This window comes from Hyla sarda, chromosome 5 (genome assembly GCF_029499605.1).
Source record: "Hyla sarda isolate aHylSar1 chromosome 5, aHylSar1.hap1, whole genome shotgun sequence".
Taxonomy (NCBI): domain Eukaryota; kingdom Metazoa; phylum Chordata; class Amphibia; order Anura; family Hylidae; genus Hyla; species Hyla sarda.
In genome coordinates this window covers 59,415,233-59,431,882 of record NC_079193.1, presented here as the reverse complement: position 1 = coordinate 59,431,882, position 16,650 = coordinate 59,415,233, and the positions used below count along the sequence as shown (strand labels likewise).

The window sequence follows — 16,650 nt, the reverse complement described above, 5'->3', positions numbered from 1 at the left end:
AACAATACATAAAACATAAAGTGAGTGTCCGTTTAGATGCTGGTCTCTATGATCGGTTACATTTTAAAGACACAGATATCCACTTCCCTGTCCCAAATGACTGGCCTGCACCCTCACAGTAAACGATCTTCACTTCAGACATATTGGCCCAGATTTATCAAACTGTGTGAAAGAAAAAATATAGTAATTTTCCCATAGCGACCAATCACAGCTCAGCTTTCACTTTACCAGAGCATGTTAGCTGAGCTGTGATTGGTTACTGTGGAAAAATCCCTCAAGTTTTTCTCTCTCATAGTTTGATACATCTGGGCCATTTTCTGCTTTCAGTGACGATTGCACATGCACCACCCTTCGCGTCCAGGTTAAGCTTGGAAGCTACATCTGGTAGCTGCGCATGCTGAGATCAGATTTCCTTTAACCAACTGAATCCAAACTGTCAGGGGCTGTTTATGAACCAAATAGGTTTTTTCCATTCTTATGTAAAATTAACATTCCCTGACATCAATGGTTAAATGGTACTCAAATCAGAAGGTGCCAGAAAGTTAAACAGATTTGTAAATTCCTTCTATTTGAAAATCTTAATCCTTCCAGTACTTATCAGCTGTTGTATGCTCTAGAGAAAGTTGTGTAGTCTGACCACAGTGCTCTCTGCCGACACCTCTGCCAGTGTCAGGAACTGTCCAGAGCAGGATAGGTGTCAGGATTCGGCAGGCTGGAGGTGGATCCTCTGTGTCAGAGAGGGATTGGCGTGGACCGTGCCGGCGGACCGGTTCTAAGTTGCTACTGGTATTCACCAGAGCCCGCCGCAAAGCGGCATGGTCTTGCAGCGGCAGTAGCAACCAGGTCGTATCCACCGGCAACGGCTCAACCTCTCTGACTGCTGAGATAGGCGCGGTACAAGGGATTAAGCAAGAGCAAGGTCGGACATAGCAGAAGGTCGGGGCAGGCAGCAAGGGTCGTAGTCAGGGGCAACGGCAAGAGGTATGGAACACTGGCTTGGGACACACAAGGAAACGCTTTCACTGGCACAATGGCAACAAGATTCGGCAAGGAAGTGCAGGGATAGTGAGGTTATATAGGGAAGTGCACAGGTGAACACACTAATTAGAACCATGCGCCAATCAGTGGCGCACCGGCCCTTTAAATCGCAGAGAGCCGGCGCGCGCGCGCCCTAGGGAGCGGTGCCACGCGCGCCGGGACAGAACAGACGGGGAACGAGTCTGGTAAGCGGGCCGGGATGCGAATCGCGAGCGGGCGCGTCCCGCATTGCGGATCGCATCCCGGCTAGGGACATTATCGCAGCGCTCCCGGTCAGCGGGTCTGACCGGGGCGCTGCGAACAGGAGAACGCTGCAAGCGCTCCGGGGAGGAGCGGGGACCCGGAGCGCTCGGCGTAACAGTACTCCCCCCTTGGGTCTCCCCCTCTTTTTGGAACCTGAAAATTTGTGAATTAGGTCCTTGTCGAGAATGTTATCCTCGGGTTCCCATGACCTCCCTCAGGACCGCAATTCTCCCAATCTACAAGAATTTTTTTTTTTACCTCTGACCGTCTTAGACGCGAGAATTTCTTTAACCGAGAAGACATCTGAGGACCCGGAGACAGGAGTAGGAGCAACAACCTTGGGAGAGAAGCGGTTAAGGATAAGCGGTTTAAGGAGAGAGACATGAAAAGCGTTAGGAATATGGAGAGAAGGGGGAAGAAGGAGTTTGTAGGAGACAGGATTGATTTGGCACTTGATTTTAAAGGGTCCAAGATAACGTGGTCCCAGTTTATAACTGGGGACACGGAAGCGGATATACTTGGCGGAGAGCCACACTTTGTCTCCAGGAGCAAAGACAGGAGGAGTTCTTTTTTTGTCGGCATGCTTCTTCATCCGGGATGAGGCCTGTATGAGGGATTTTTGAGTCTCTTTCCAGATGGTGGAGAAGTCCCGGGTAACCTCATCAACAGCGGGCAAACCAGAAGGCGTGGGAGTGGGGAGGGGAAGAGGGTGACGGCCGTACACCACAAAGAACGGGGATTTAGGATTCAGAGACTTTGAAATTGTACGAGAATTCAGCCCAGGGTAGAAGATTGGCCCAATCATCCTGGCGGGAGGAAACAAAATGTCGCAAATAGTCACCAAGAACCTGGTTAACTCTCTCTACTTGCCCATTGGATTGGGGAGGATAGGAAGACAAGAAATTTAATTTGATTTTAAGTTGATTACAGAGGGCCCTCCAGAATTTCGAGACAAATTGAACGCCTCTATCCGAGACGATATGCGTGGGAAGCCCGTGAAGGCGAAAAATGTGCACAAAAAATTGTTTCGCCAACTGTGGCGCAGAAGGAAGACCTGGAAGTGGAATAACATGTGCCATCTTGGAGAAACTATCAACGACCACCCAAATGACTGTGTTGCCATGGGATAAAGGCAGGTCTGTTATAAAGTCCATGGCAATCTGAGACCATAGTAGCTCAGGAACAGGCAGAGGATGAAGGAGGCCGGCAGGCTTCTGACGAGGGGTCTTGTCCCGGGCACAGACTGTACAAGCCCAAACAAAATCAGCAACATCTGCTTCCAGGGTAGGCCACCAATAAAATCGAGTTATGAGCTGGATGGACTTTTTGACGCCAGCATGGCCGGCGAGGTGCGAGGAGTGTCCCCAACCTGAGGATCCTGAGGAGCTGGCGCTGGCCGGAAGTCTTTCCAGGAGGAGTTTGTCTGATGGAAGCTGGGGAAGCGGAGATCAGACACTCAGGAGGAACAATGTGTTGCAGGGGGGCTTCCATTTCGGAGGCATCCGAGGAACAAGAGAGGGCGTCAGCCCTGATGTTCTTGTCAGCAGGGGGAAAATGAATCTCAAAGTTAAAACGGGCAAAAAACAACGACCACCTAGCCTGACGTGGGTTCAGCCGTTGGGCAGACTGAAGATAAGAGAGATTCTTGTGATCTGTGTATATGATAATTGGGTATTTGGACCCCTCCAGCAGGTGCCTCCATTCCTCGAGGGTTAGTTTTATGGCCAGCAGTTCTCGATCACAAATGGAGTAATTTTTCTCCGCCGGAGAGAAGGTCCTAGAAAAGAAACCACAAGTAACGTTATGTCCAGAAGAGTCTTTTTGTAGGAGTACAGCTCCGGCTCCCACCGAGGAGGCGTCTACCTCCAGTGAGAAGGGTTTAGATGGATCAGGTCTGGAGAGTACGGGAGCAGAAGAAAAGGCAGTTTTGAGACGGTTCAATGCCTCGTCCGCTTGAGGAGGCCAGGACTTAGGGTTGGCGTTTTTCTTGGTTAGGGCCACAATTGGGGCAACAATGGTGGAAAAATGTGGAATAAATTGTCGGTAGTAATTGGCAAACCCCAAGAAACGTTGGATAGCTCGGAGTCCGGAGGGGAGTGGCCAATCTAACACGGCTGACAGTTTGTCTGGGTCCATTTGAAGTCCCTGGCCAGAGACTAAATATCTTAGGAAGGGAAGAGATTGGCATTCAAAGATACATTTTTCCATCTTGGCATATAATTGATTGTCACGGAGTCTCTGGAGAACCAGGCGGACATGACGGCAGTGTTCTTCGAGGTTAGAAGAGAAAATCAAAATGTCGTCCAAGTAGACCACAACACAGGTATATAACAAATTACGAAAAATTTCATTTACAAAGTCCTGGAAGACAGCAGGGGCGTTGCAGAGCCCAAAGGGCATAACCAGATATTCAAAGTGTCCGTCTCTGGTGTTAAATGGGGTCTTCCACTTGTCCCCTTCCCTGATGCGGATGAGATTATATGCACCTCTTAAATCCAATTTGGTGAAGATTTTAGCGCCACGTAGGCGGTCAAAGAGTTCCGAGATAAGAGGCAGGGGATAGCGTTTTTTTATAGTGATCTTATTAAGACCGCGGTAATCGATGCATGGCCGTAAGGAACCGTCTTTTTTGGAGACAAAGAAGAACCCCGCTCCGGCAGGGGAGGAAGACTTGCGGATGAATCCCCTTTTTAAATTTTCTTGGATGTAATCCGACATGGCTTGTGTTTCAGGAGCTGACAGAGGATAGATTCTGCCCCGGGGTGGAGTAGTACCAGGAAGGAGATCAATAGGGCAGTCATAAGGCCTGTGAGGAGGCAAAGTCTCTGCTTGTTTTTTGCAAAAAACATCGGCATAGTCCAGATAGGCCTTGGGGAGACCTGGTATAGGAGGAGCCATAGGAGTTTGACTGGCAGGACTGGGAGCAGACGTGAGGCATTTTTTGTAGCAAGAAGTACCCCAGTTCTTGATTTCCCCGGTGGTCCAGTCAAGGGTAGGGGAATGGCGTTGGAGCCAAGGTAGTCCGAGAAGAATTTCAGAAGTGCAGTTAGAGAGGACCAGAAATTAAATTTTTTCGTGATGAGGTCCAATGCACATTAACAGGGGTTCTGTGCGGTAACGCACAGTACAGTCCAATCTTTCACCATTAACTGGGGCGATGTAGAGAGGTCTGGCGAGACTGGTCACTGGGATGTTGAACCTGTTAACGAAAGAGGCCAAAATAAAATTTCCTGCAGATCCAGAATCCAAGAAGGCCACAGCTGAGAAGGAGGAGTTAGAAGAAGAAATCCGCACAGGCACAGTAAGACGTGGAGAAGCAGAGTTCACACCTAGAGCTGTCTCACCTTTGTGCGGGATCGGAGTGTGTCTTTCCTGATGTGGAGGACGGATAGGACAATCCTTCAAGAAGTGTTCGGTACTGGCACAGTACAGGCATAGGTTCTCATTGCGGCGGCGTGTCCTCTCTTGTGGTGTCAGGCTAGACCGGTCTACTTGCATAGCCTCCACGGCGGAAGGCACAGGAACAGATTGCAGCGGACCAGAGAAGAGAGGAGCCGGGGAGAGAAACCGCCTAGTGCGAACAAAGTCCATATCCTGACGGAGCTCCTGGCGTCTTTCGGAAAAACGCATGTCAATGCGGGTGGCCAAATGAATAAGTTCATGCAGGTTGGCAGGGATTTCTCGTGCGGCCAGCACATCTTTGATGTTACTGGATAGGCCTTTTTTGAAGGTCGCGCAGAGGGCCTCGTTATTCCAAGATAATTCGGTGGCGAGAGTACGAAATTGGATGGCGTACTCGCCTACTGAAGAATTACCCTGGACCAGGTTCAGCAGGCAGCGGGGCCTCAGCGGGATCCATGGCCGGATCTTCTGTCAGGATTCGGCAGGCTGGAGGTGGATCCTCTGTGTCAGAGAGGGATTGGCGTGGACCGTGCCGGCGGACCGGTTCTAAGTTGCTACTGGTATTCACCAGAGCCCGCCGCAAAGCGGGATGGTCTTGCAGCGGCTGTAGCAACCAGGTCGTATCCACCGGCAACGGCTTAATCTCTCTGACTGCTGAGATAGGAGCGGTACAAGGGATTAGGCAAGAGCAAGGTCGGACGTAGCAGAAGGTCAGGGCAGGCAGCAAGGATCGTAGTCAGGGGCAACGGCAAGAGGTCTGGAACACTGGCTTGGGACACACAAGGAACGCTTTCACTGGCACAATGGCAACAAGATCCGGCAAGGAAGGGAAGGGGAAGTGAGGTTAAATAGGGAAGTGCACAGGTGAACACACTAATTAGAACCAGGCGCCAATCAGTGGCGCACCGGCCCTTTAAATCGCAGAGAGCCGGCGCGCGCCCTAGGGAGAAGGGCCGCGCGCGCCGGGACAGAACAGACGGGGAACGAGTCTGGTAAGCGGGCCGGGATGCGAATCGCGAGCGGGCGCGTCCCGAATCGCGGATCACATCCCGGCTAGGGACATTATCGCAGTGCTCCCGGTCAGCGGGCGCTGCGAACAGGAGAACGCTGCGAGCGCTCCGGGGAGGAGCGGGGACCCGGAGCGCTCGGCGTAACAATAGGTTTGCTATAGGGATTTGCTTCTACTCCGGACAGTTCCTGGCATGGACAGAGGTGTCAGCAGAGAGCACTGTGGTCAGACTGGAATGAACTACACAACTCTCTCTGGAGCATACAACAGCTGATAAGTACTGGAAGGCTAAAGATTTTTAAAAGGAAGTCATTTACAAATCTGTTTAACTTTCTGGCACCAGTTGATCTGAAAACATATGTTTTCCATCAGAGTACCCCTTTAAGTATCAGCGTCATCACAGTGGAGAGATCTGAGAGATACATGCTGCACGCACCGTGAATTCCCCTCCCCCCGCAATCTCCTGTATGGGGCCCCGGCAGCCCACAGGAAGGGGGCGTGTCAACCACAACATGAAGTGGTGGCTGACACAACCCCTCAATACAACTCTATGGCAAAGCCGGAGTGCTGCCTTCGACAATCGCCAGCTCTGCCATAGCGCTGTATTGAGGTGGCGTGTTGGACGCTGCTTCGTACCGTGGTCAACACGCGCTCTCTGGCCAGCAAGCCAGGGCCCCGTACAGGAGATCTCGGGGGGCCCCACCGGTCAGACCCCCCGTGATCTGAAACGTATCCCCTATCCTTAGGACAGGGAATAAGTTTTTCAGGACTGGACTACTCCTTTAAATAAAATCTGAAAAAAAAAAGGTATAATGCATGATACGTATAAGCAAATATTTACCTGCTTTTCTTTTGTATCTTTGGATGATGAAATAAGACACAATATACAAAATGGCGAACAAAAGGAAGCAAATCTGTAAAATAAAGGAGAAATAAACAATGTTTATAATGCAGGTAGTAAAACAGTGACATCATACATTCTTTAATAGATATATGGTTAAAAAAATTCCTTTCAGTCAAAGTAAAAAAGACATGCCAGATTTTTATAGTCTAGATAATCTACTTTAAACTACAGCAAAAAATGTGATCATTGATTTGTGGAGATCAGCTCAGTAACATTTAGATTCTAGCTTTTTAACTAAACAAAAGCCTAGACTTCAAGTATTACTTCAAAAAAGCTGACGCTATAATACAAGCATGGATGTCAGACACCCTAACACAGTGGTCTCAAACTGTGGCCCTTCAGCTGTTGCAAAACTTCAACTCCCAGCATGCCCTGACAGCCAACGGCTGTCCGGGCATGCTGGGAGTTGAAGTTTTGCAAAAGCTGGAGGGCAACAGTTTGAGACCACTGCCCTAACACTACAACCACAACCATACTTTGGTTCTATCTACCACTAGAGGGCACTATAAGAGAGACAAAGAATGTTACTATTCCCAGTGACTGAACTACACCTGAGATGACTGATGAACTCTCCGAAAATGCTTATAGTTGTAGTCCTAACTTATGTATGAGCACTATAGTTGTTTTGTTGTTTTTGCTCCATTAGGCAGGGTACATACTGAGGAATTTCCAAGTGTAATTCTGCTTGGAAATTCTGATGCAGAAGAATCCTATTGCTGCAGAGTCCACATTTCGGGATTTTAGCAGCGGAGCTTCTGCCACGGAAGTTATTCTTAAACTGGAATTTACACAGAATACATTGCAGTCTAGATTTCCAACCAAAAAAATGTAAACCTTGTCTTAGTACCCCCTTTGCTCTGGCGGCAGAATACCTTCTAACTTACCAGTCAATGGCATTCAGGGACCAGAAAAGATGTTTTCCTGGTCTTAGTCCTCCTTCACTCGAGTGGCAGAATACCGTTAAACTTGCCCGGGAAGTTTAAAGTATTCTGCTGCCGGAGCGAAGGAGGACTAAGACAAGGAAAACATTTCTCCGGCCCCTGAAAGCAATACTGCCAACTCACCGTGCCCATGAAAACAATGCTGCCAAACAGCGCGCCCATCAATGCCATACTGCTGCACAGCGCGCCCCTGAATGCCATACTGCTGCACAGCGCGCCCCTGAATGCCATACTGCTGCACAGCGCGCCCCTGAATGCCATACTGCTGCACAGCGCGCCCCTGAATGCCATACTGCTGCACAGCGCGCCCCTGAATGCCATACTGCTGCACAGCGTGCCCCTGAATGCCATACTGCTGCACAGCGTGCCCCTGAATGCCATACTGCTGCACAGCGTGCCCCTGAATACAATACTGCTGCACAGCGCGCCCCTGAATGCCATACTGCTGCACAGCGTGCCCCTGAATGCCATACTGCTGCACAGCGTGCCCCTGAATACAATACTGCTGCACAGCGCGCCCCTGAATGCCATACTGCTGCACAGCGCGCCCCTGAATACAATACTGCTGCACAGCGTGCCCCTGAATACAATACTGCTGCACAGCGTGCCCCTGAATACAATACTGCTGCACAGCGTGCCCCTGAATGCCATACTGCTGCACAGCGCGCCCCTGAATACAATACTGCTGCACAGCGTGCCCCTGAATACAATACTGCTGCACACCGTGCCCCTGAATACAATACTGCTGCACACCGTGCCCCTGAATACAATACTGCTGCACACCATGCCCCTGAATGCAATACTGCTGCACACCGTGCCCCTGAATACAATACTGCTGCACAGCGTGCCCCTGAATACAATATTGCTGCACAGCGTGCCCCTGAATACAATACTGCTGCACAGCGTGCCCCTGAATACAATACTGCTGCACACCGTGCCCCTGAATGCAATACTGCTGCACAGCATGCCCCTGAATACAATATTGCTGCACAGCGTGCCCCTGAATACAATACTGCTGCACACCCCGCCCCTGAATACAATACTGCTGCACACCCCGCCCCTGAATACAATACTGCTGCACAGCGTGCCCCTGAATACAATACTGCCGCACACCCCGCCCATGAATACAATACTGCCGCACACCCCGCCCATGAATACAATACTGCCGCACATCCCGCCCATGAATACAATAGTGACAAATACTGTGCCCCTTTATTATAATACCGTCATATACTGTAGCCCGACTACTGCAACACTGTACAATATTGCTGCACAGCGTGCCCCTGAATACAATACTGCTGCACAGCGTGCCCCTGAATACAATACTGCTGCACACCGTGCTCCTGAATACAATACTGCTGCACAGCGTGCCCCTGAATACAATACTGCTGCACAGCGTGCCCCTGAATACAATACTGCTGCACCCCGTGCCCCTGAATGCAATACTGCTGCACAGCATGCCCCTGAATGCAATACTGCTGCACAGCGTGCCCCTGAATGCAATACTGCTGCACGCCGTGCCCCTGAATGCAATACTACTGCACAGCGCGCCCCTGAATACAATACTGCTGCACAGCGTGCCCCTGAATACAATACTGCTGCACACCCCGCCCCTGAATACAATACTGCTGCACACCCCGCCCCTGAATACAATACTGCTGCACAGCGTGCCCCTGAATACAATACTGCCGCACACCCCGCCCATGAATACAATACTGCCGCACACCCCGCCCATGAATACAATACTGCCGCACATCCCGCCCATGAATACAATAGTGACAAATACTGTGCCCCTTTATTATAATACCGTCATATACTGTAGCCCGACTACTGCAACACTGTTCCCTTAATACTACAACACCCCTAAATGAAATATTGCCACACACTGTGCCCCTTAAAACAATAAATAATGACACTGACCCCTAAAACTGTGCTATTGCCCCTCCTAATGAACTGTGCCAGTATGTCCACTAATGAATTGCCACTGTACCCCTAATTACTGTGCAGTTGCACCTCTAATGAACTGTGCTCCTTACCATTGTTTCCAAACCTGTGCACTCAGCTGTTAAAAACTACAACTCTCATCATGCATTATGGGTGCTGTAGTTTATTATAAACTGGAGAGCAACTCCTGGTCTGAGCAATTGTCGGCCACGGTCCAGGTTTAGATCCAGGTCCACCCATTGAGTACTCCTGCTCTAGGTCATCAGGTTAAGTCAGTGTTTCCCAATCAGTGTGCCTCCAGGTGTTACAAAACATGATGGGAGTTGTAGTTTTGCAACAGCTGAAGGCACCCTGGTTAGGGAAACACTGGGTTAAAAGTATTCCATGTAAAAACTTTTTTATATCGACTGGCTTCAGAAAGTTAAACAGATTTGTAAATTACTTCTATTAAAAAAAAAATCTTAATCCTTCCAGTAGTTATCAGCTGCTGAAGTTGAGTTATTTTCTTTCTGACAACAGTGCTCTCTGCTGACACCTCTGCTTGTCTCAGCAACTGTCCGAAGCATTAGAGGTTTGCTATGGGGATTTACTCCTACTCTGGACAGTTCCTGAGACAAGCAGAGGTGTAAGCAAGGAGCACTGTGGTCAGACAGAAAAGAACAACTCGTATTCAGCAGCTGATAAGTACTGAAAGGATTAAGATTTTTAAATGAAAAAAAAAAAAAAAAAAGGAGAGAACAGGAGCACTCCAATGTGCAGGATCAGTGGGTCGACACCATGTAAAGGCAGGTGAGAGACACGCTCACCTTATAATGTTGTGCAATAACCGAGGCACAAGGCTCCCATCGCATAGGAAGAGAACTTGTAGATCTGGAACGGCCGCTGCAGACCTCCCACGCCAAGTCGGCGTGCACAGGATACACCAATGGACATAAAGGAAGATAGAAGTAATTCCATACTGCCAGTCATCACTCAATGAGGTAAGAACCAGGGGTAATACTGGAATCCTAAGTTTTATTACACAACGCGTTTCACGGCTGAGATGGACTTTTCAACAGGCGTCTGCTGAAATGACCATTTTGGCCTTGAAACGCGTTGTGTGTTAATAAAACTTAGGATTCCAGTATTACCCCTGGTTCTTACCTCATTGAGTGATGACTGGCAGCGCGGAATTACTTCTATCTTCCTTTGTGTCCATTGGTGTAGGATTTTTTAATAGAAGTCATTTACAAATCTGTTTAACTAACTGGGGGCCAGTTGATATAAAAAAAAAAAAAAAAGTTTTGTCCTGGAATACCCCTTTAACCTCTTCAGGACATAGGGCGTATGGATACGCCCTGCATCCCGAGTCCTTAAGGACCAAGGGCGTATCCATACGCCCGTGGGAATTCCGGCCCCCACCGCTAGCCGGTTGGGGACCAGAGCCGGATGCCTGCTGAAATCGTTCAGCAGGCATCCCGGCATATCGCCCAGGGGGGTCATTATGCCCCCCCATGTCGGCGATCGCCGCAGATCGCTGGACAATTCAGTCCAGCGATCTGCGGCGATTCCGCGTCAAATCGGGTCTCCAGTGACCCGATGACCCGGAATTACTGGCTGTTCGAGGCCGTCTCTGACGGCCCCGAACAGCCAGAGCCTGCAGGGGTGAGGTGGCACTGGTGCCACCTCACGATCGCCCTGATTCGTCGGCCGGATTACCGGCAGACCAATCAGGGCGCCTGCTGCGGGTCTCACTCCCACACCCGCTCCGCCCCTCTTCTGGAGGACGTGAGCGGGTGCGGGATGTGCACCCCGGGTGCTGGGGACCCCGATCCCCGGCGTTAATGTTGGGATCGGGGCCCCAGGAGCAGCGGCGGCGGGACTGACCTGCAGCATCTGGGTCGTTGGAGGTGAGTGACAGCCTCCTGCTGTTGCTTAGCAACAGCTCCCAGCATGCAAAAATGGCATGCTGGGAGCTGTAGTTATGCAACAGCAGGAGGCAGACCACCACAACTCCCAGCATTCCCTTATGGGCATGCTGGGACTTATGGTTTTGCAACAGCTGGAGGCACATTCTTTCTATGGAAAAGTGTACCTTCAGCTGTTGTATAACTACAACTCCCAGCTTGCACAAACAGCTAAAGTGCATGCTGGGAGTTGTAGTGGTGCATCTGCTGGTTGCATAACTACAACTCCCAGCATGCCCGTTGGCTGTCGGTGACTGCTGAGAGTTGTAGTTTTGCAACAGCTGGAGGCACACTGGTTGTGAAACACTGAGTTAGGTCACAAACTCAGTGATACATAACCAGTGTGCCTACAGTTGTTGCATAACTGCAACTCTCAGCAGTCACCGACAGCCAACAGGCATGCTGGGTGTTGTAGTTATGCAACAGCTGGATGTCCCCCCCAATGTGAACGTACAGGGTACACTCACATGGGCGGAGGATTACAGTAAGTATCTGGCTGCAAATTTGAGCTGCCGCAAACTTTCTGCTGCAGCTCAAATTGCCAGCGAGAAACTACTGTGAACCCCCGCCCGTGTGACTGTACCCTAAAAACACTACACTACACTAACACACAATAAAATAAAAAGTAAAAAAACACTACATATACACATACCCCTACACACCCCCCCTCCCCTCCCCAATAAAAATGAAAAACGTTTGGTACGCCACTGTTTCCAGAACGGAGCCTCCCCCTGTTGCAAAACAACTCCCAGTATTGTCGGACAGCCGTTGACTGTCCAGGCATGCTGGGAGTTTTGCAACAGCTGGAGGCACCCTGTTTGGGAATCACTGGCGTAGAACACCCCTATGTCCACCCCTATGCAAGTCCCTAATTTAGGCCTCAAATGCGCATGGCGCTCTCACTTTGGAGCCCTGTCGTATTTCAAGGCAACAGTTTAGGGTCACATATGGGGTATCGCCGTACTCGGGAGAAATTGTGTTACAAATTTTGGGGGGTATTTTCTGCTTTTACCCTTTTTAAAAATGTAAAATTTTTGGGAAAACAAGCATTTTAGGTAAAAGAAATATATATTTTTTTACATATGCAAAAGTCGTGAAACACCTGTGGGGTATAAAGGTTCACTTAACCCCTTGTTACGTTCCCCGAGGGGTCTAGTTTCCAAAATGGTATGCCATGTGGGTTTTTTTTTGCTGTCCTGGCACCATAGGGGCTTCCTAAATGCGGCATGCCCCCAGAGCAAAATTTGCTTTCAAAAAGCCAAATGTGACTCCGAGACCTGTAGTGCGCCAGCAGAGCACTTTTCACCCCCATATGGGGTGTTTTCTGAATCGGGAGAAATTGGGCTTCAAATTTTTAGGGGTATTTTCTGCTATTACCCCTTTTTAAAAATAAAAAAATTTTGGGAAAACAAGCATTTTAGGTAAAAATTTTTTTTTTTTTTTTACATTTGCAAAAGTCGTGAAACACCTGTGGGGTATTAAGGTTCACTTTATCCCATGTTACATTCCCCGAGGGGTCTAGTTTCCAAAATGGTATGCCATGTGGTTTTTTTTTGCTGTTCTGGCACCATAAGGGCTTCCTAAAGGTAACATGCCCCCCGAAAACCATTACAGAAAAACTTACTCTCCAAAATCCCCTTGTCGCTCCTTCGCTTCTGAGCCCTCTACTGCGCCCGCCGAACACTTTACATAGACATATGAGGTATGTGCTTACTCGAGAGAAATTGGGCTACAAATACAAGTAAAAATTTTGTCCTTTTACCCCTTGTAAAAATTCAAAAATTGGGTCTACAAGAACATGTAAGTGTAAAAAATGAAGATTGTGAATTTTCTCCTTCACTTTGCTGCTATTCGTGTGAAACACCTAAAGGGTTAAAACGCTGACTGAATGTCATTTTGAATACTTTGGGGGGTGTAGTTTTTAATAATGGGGTCATTTATGGGGTATTTCTAATATGAAGACCCTTCAAATCCACTTCAAACCTGAACTGGTCCCTGAAAAATACTGAGTTTTAAAATTTTGTGAAAAATCGGAAAATTGCTGCTGACCGTTGAAGCCCTCTGGTGTCTTCCAAAAGTAAAAACTTGTCAATTTTATGATGCAAACATAAAGTAGACATATTGTATATGTGAACAAAAAAAAAAAAATGTATTCTTAATATCCATTTTCCTTACAAGCAGAGAGCTTCAAAGTTAGAAAAATGCAAAATTTTCTAATTTTTCATCAAAATTTACGGATTTTTCACCAAGAAAGGATGCAAGTATCGACAAAAATTTACCACTATGTTAAAGTAGAATATGTCACGAAAAAACAAACTCGGAATCAGAATGATAACTAAAAGCATTCCAGAGTTATTAATATTTAAAGTGACAGTGGTCATATGAGCAAAAAACGCTCCGGTCCTCAAGGCCAAAATGGGCTCCGTCCTGAAGGGGTTAAGTAGAAAAAAATGCGACCGGACCACTATTACTGTCCTAGTAATAGAATATTAAAATGCAGAACGGAGGTGACGCTTGTAACAGTAATGGGATGATCAGATCGTACATCCTGGAACCGGGCATCCATTCAGGTTATTGATTACCGCATGAAATATCTACATAAGACAAGGGAATATCCACCTTAAAAGCCAATTAAAGCCTTCACAGATCACACAGAATTATTTTCTGGTGTTAAGAACAAGTGGAGATTAATTTGAAGGATCGGTATATCTACATGATAATGTGGTCTTACTCACCGGTGTGACAGCTGTCAAGGTATTACCCCATAATAGAGCCAAGAAGATTGGTGACATGAATTCCCAAACATAAGGCTTCGGACAAGCTCCATCAATTTCCAGACGAATAACAAGCTGGCCTTTTCTAATTAATCTCCAAGAAGAATAAAATACTGAGGAACAATGCAAGAAGTCTGAAGAATAACTTACAGATGGATGCCAAAGGAATGCCTGGGCAAACGTATGGTCCTCCAAAACCAATGGGCTGACCCAGCAATGCATAGACATGCCTGGACCTCTAGAGAGGAATAATCAAGATCATGGTTTCCCAACCAGGGTGCCTCCAGCTGTTGCAAAACTAAAAATCCCAGCATGCCCGGACAGCCTAAGGCTGTCCGGGCATGCTGGGATTTGTAGTTTTGCAACAGCTGGAGGCACCCTGGTTGGGAAGCCATGATCTTGATAGCTACTCTATGCATTGGCTAACAGATAAGGCTCCATATGAAGGAAACCACCCCACCCCACTGAACTAACTCAACATACCCTACCAGGATATTTAGGCAGGGTCCCACAGCTCATCTTGTCAGCAAGCACCCCATCAATATGATACTAATGACCTTTCCCATTAATAGGCTATTAGAATGTTTTGACCAGAGAACCACTTTAATATAAGTTTGTTTTTATTCTTAATTTTTTTTTTCTTACAAGTTTCTCCATAGGTCTTCATAAAAAATTATGTTCAGTTTCTCCTCTGCAGCCACATTGTTACATATGGATCTGACTGCTGTGTGGGCCCTGTTCTGACATGTCGGTCTCTAGCCCTCATCTCTCCTCTCCTGAACGATCTTCTGCACTCATTTTTGACCAGATGAAAGGTCAAGTTAGTTAAGGCTAGCAAGGTTTTTCATAATCCTCATTGAATATGTATATTGAAAGGGAACATGTCAGCCGTTTCATGTTGCCTGAACCAGGAGCACCCACTCTTCAATGCACTAGTACTCATTATAGTACAGAATGACAGAATTCTGTCTGATTCTCTCGTATTCATAATGCTTTCACACCCCCTGAGGAAGCAGAGGAGAGCAAAAAACGTACGTTGGGATATGTATGTGGTGTGGTAAGACATTGGTCTGGCAGCTTAACCTTGTATGTTGTTATGTAGGGAGTTCCTTTTATCTCCCCATTGTATGCATTTGGACCTCATTATGTACAGTACTTCCTATCTGTTTTTATGATAAACTAATTTTGTGCTATTATTTTAGGTTTGCGTTTTTTCTTTTGGAGCTGTTAATAAATAAGAGGGTTATATATACACATGTATTGCATGTACTGCTCTGATCCGTAGATTGTTAACAAGTTAGTTAGTGCAGACCTGAGCTTTACTATGAAGATGTGGTTAACAGAAGACGTATAACTACAGGAAATGCTTGTCTAAGAATAATGTCACTGTGAGGATGGGTGTGAACCCACTGTGCCCCCTTACCAGTCTGACTTTGGGTCACTCCTGGCATTGTTTAACCCATTAAAGACAGAGCTCATTTGGGCCTTAAAGACAAAGTCAGTTTATTTTGCGTTTTATTTTTTTTTCCTCCTCGGCATCTAAAATCCCTAACTCTTATTTTTCCATCCGCAGACTCACATGAGGCTTGTTTTTTGTGAGACCAATTGTACTTTGTACAACAAGCATTCTCCCAGTCCTCTGGCAGGGAGCACATGGAAGGTGTTCACACTTGTGTGGTGCTCTGTGGCGGCCATTGTTTTTGTGATGCTTTGTCTGTGGGGTGGGGTGGCCCGGAGCTTGGTTGGGCAGCAGTGGGGCTGTCTGGCCACTGGATCGTTCCCCCTGTGGGCATGGTGTCACGGGGACAGTGGTCACCGCCGGTCGCACTACGCCAGTGTCAGGTTAGGGACCCACTCTGACTAGGTGGCCTTGACGAGGCGAGTGGGCTTGTTCTTTTTGATCAAAATGTATAGTGACAACCTGTTTTTTTTTTTTTTTTTTTTATCAGATCCTTTTTAATTAACTTTTTGGTTTTCATAACAGAAACAAACAAACTAAAGCACAATATATAATGCATGCAGAGACAGCTTCTCAAAGCATAATTGACAATAGGAGAGCAGGCTCATCAGTCTATGAGGTATATCAATATTGTGCGCATTACATATATCAAGGATACATGGGAATATGCAATAAAAAAATTTTTTTTAAAACACACGAACGAGAAAAAAACATGCAAGAGCAGTTTCCATACGACTTCCGGCAGTACACCAATAATAGTAGTCCACCATAGAAGAAAAAAATCAGAGATCTCGGGGGGAGACACCATGAGTGCTATCAGCATGTTTGAGCGCACCATTATAATCCTGAACAGTAGGAAAGGAAAGAGCAAGGAAGGAGAATAAGAAAAGAAAGGCAGCACAAGGGGGGGGGGGAGAGACAAGGAGAGGGGTGAGAAGAACCACGAAGGGAGAGAGGACGGGATGAGAGGGAGACGAGCGGACAAACACA

The 16,650-nt window shown here is 47.6% G+C and overlaps 1 protein-coding gene across 4 annotated transcripts in view; it reads right to left on the bottom strand.

Moving 5' to 3' along the window:
* Positions 1–16,650, bottom strand: part of LMBR1 (limb development membrane protein 1) — a 171,222-nt gene that overhangs the window by 128,193 nt on the left and 26,379 nt on the right. For all 4 annotated transcript variants that reach the window (XR_008843902.1, XM_056519572.1, XM_056519571.1 and 1 more), the window contains exon 2: positions 6,534–6,606. Coding sequence is in view for 3 of the 4 variants with exons in the window: in XM_056519572.1 (XP_056375547.1) it covers positions 6,534–6,606 (73 nt within the window). In the remaining variant the exon portion in view is untranslated. The remainder of the gene's footprint in view (positions 1–6,533; positions 6,607–16,650) is intronic.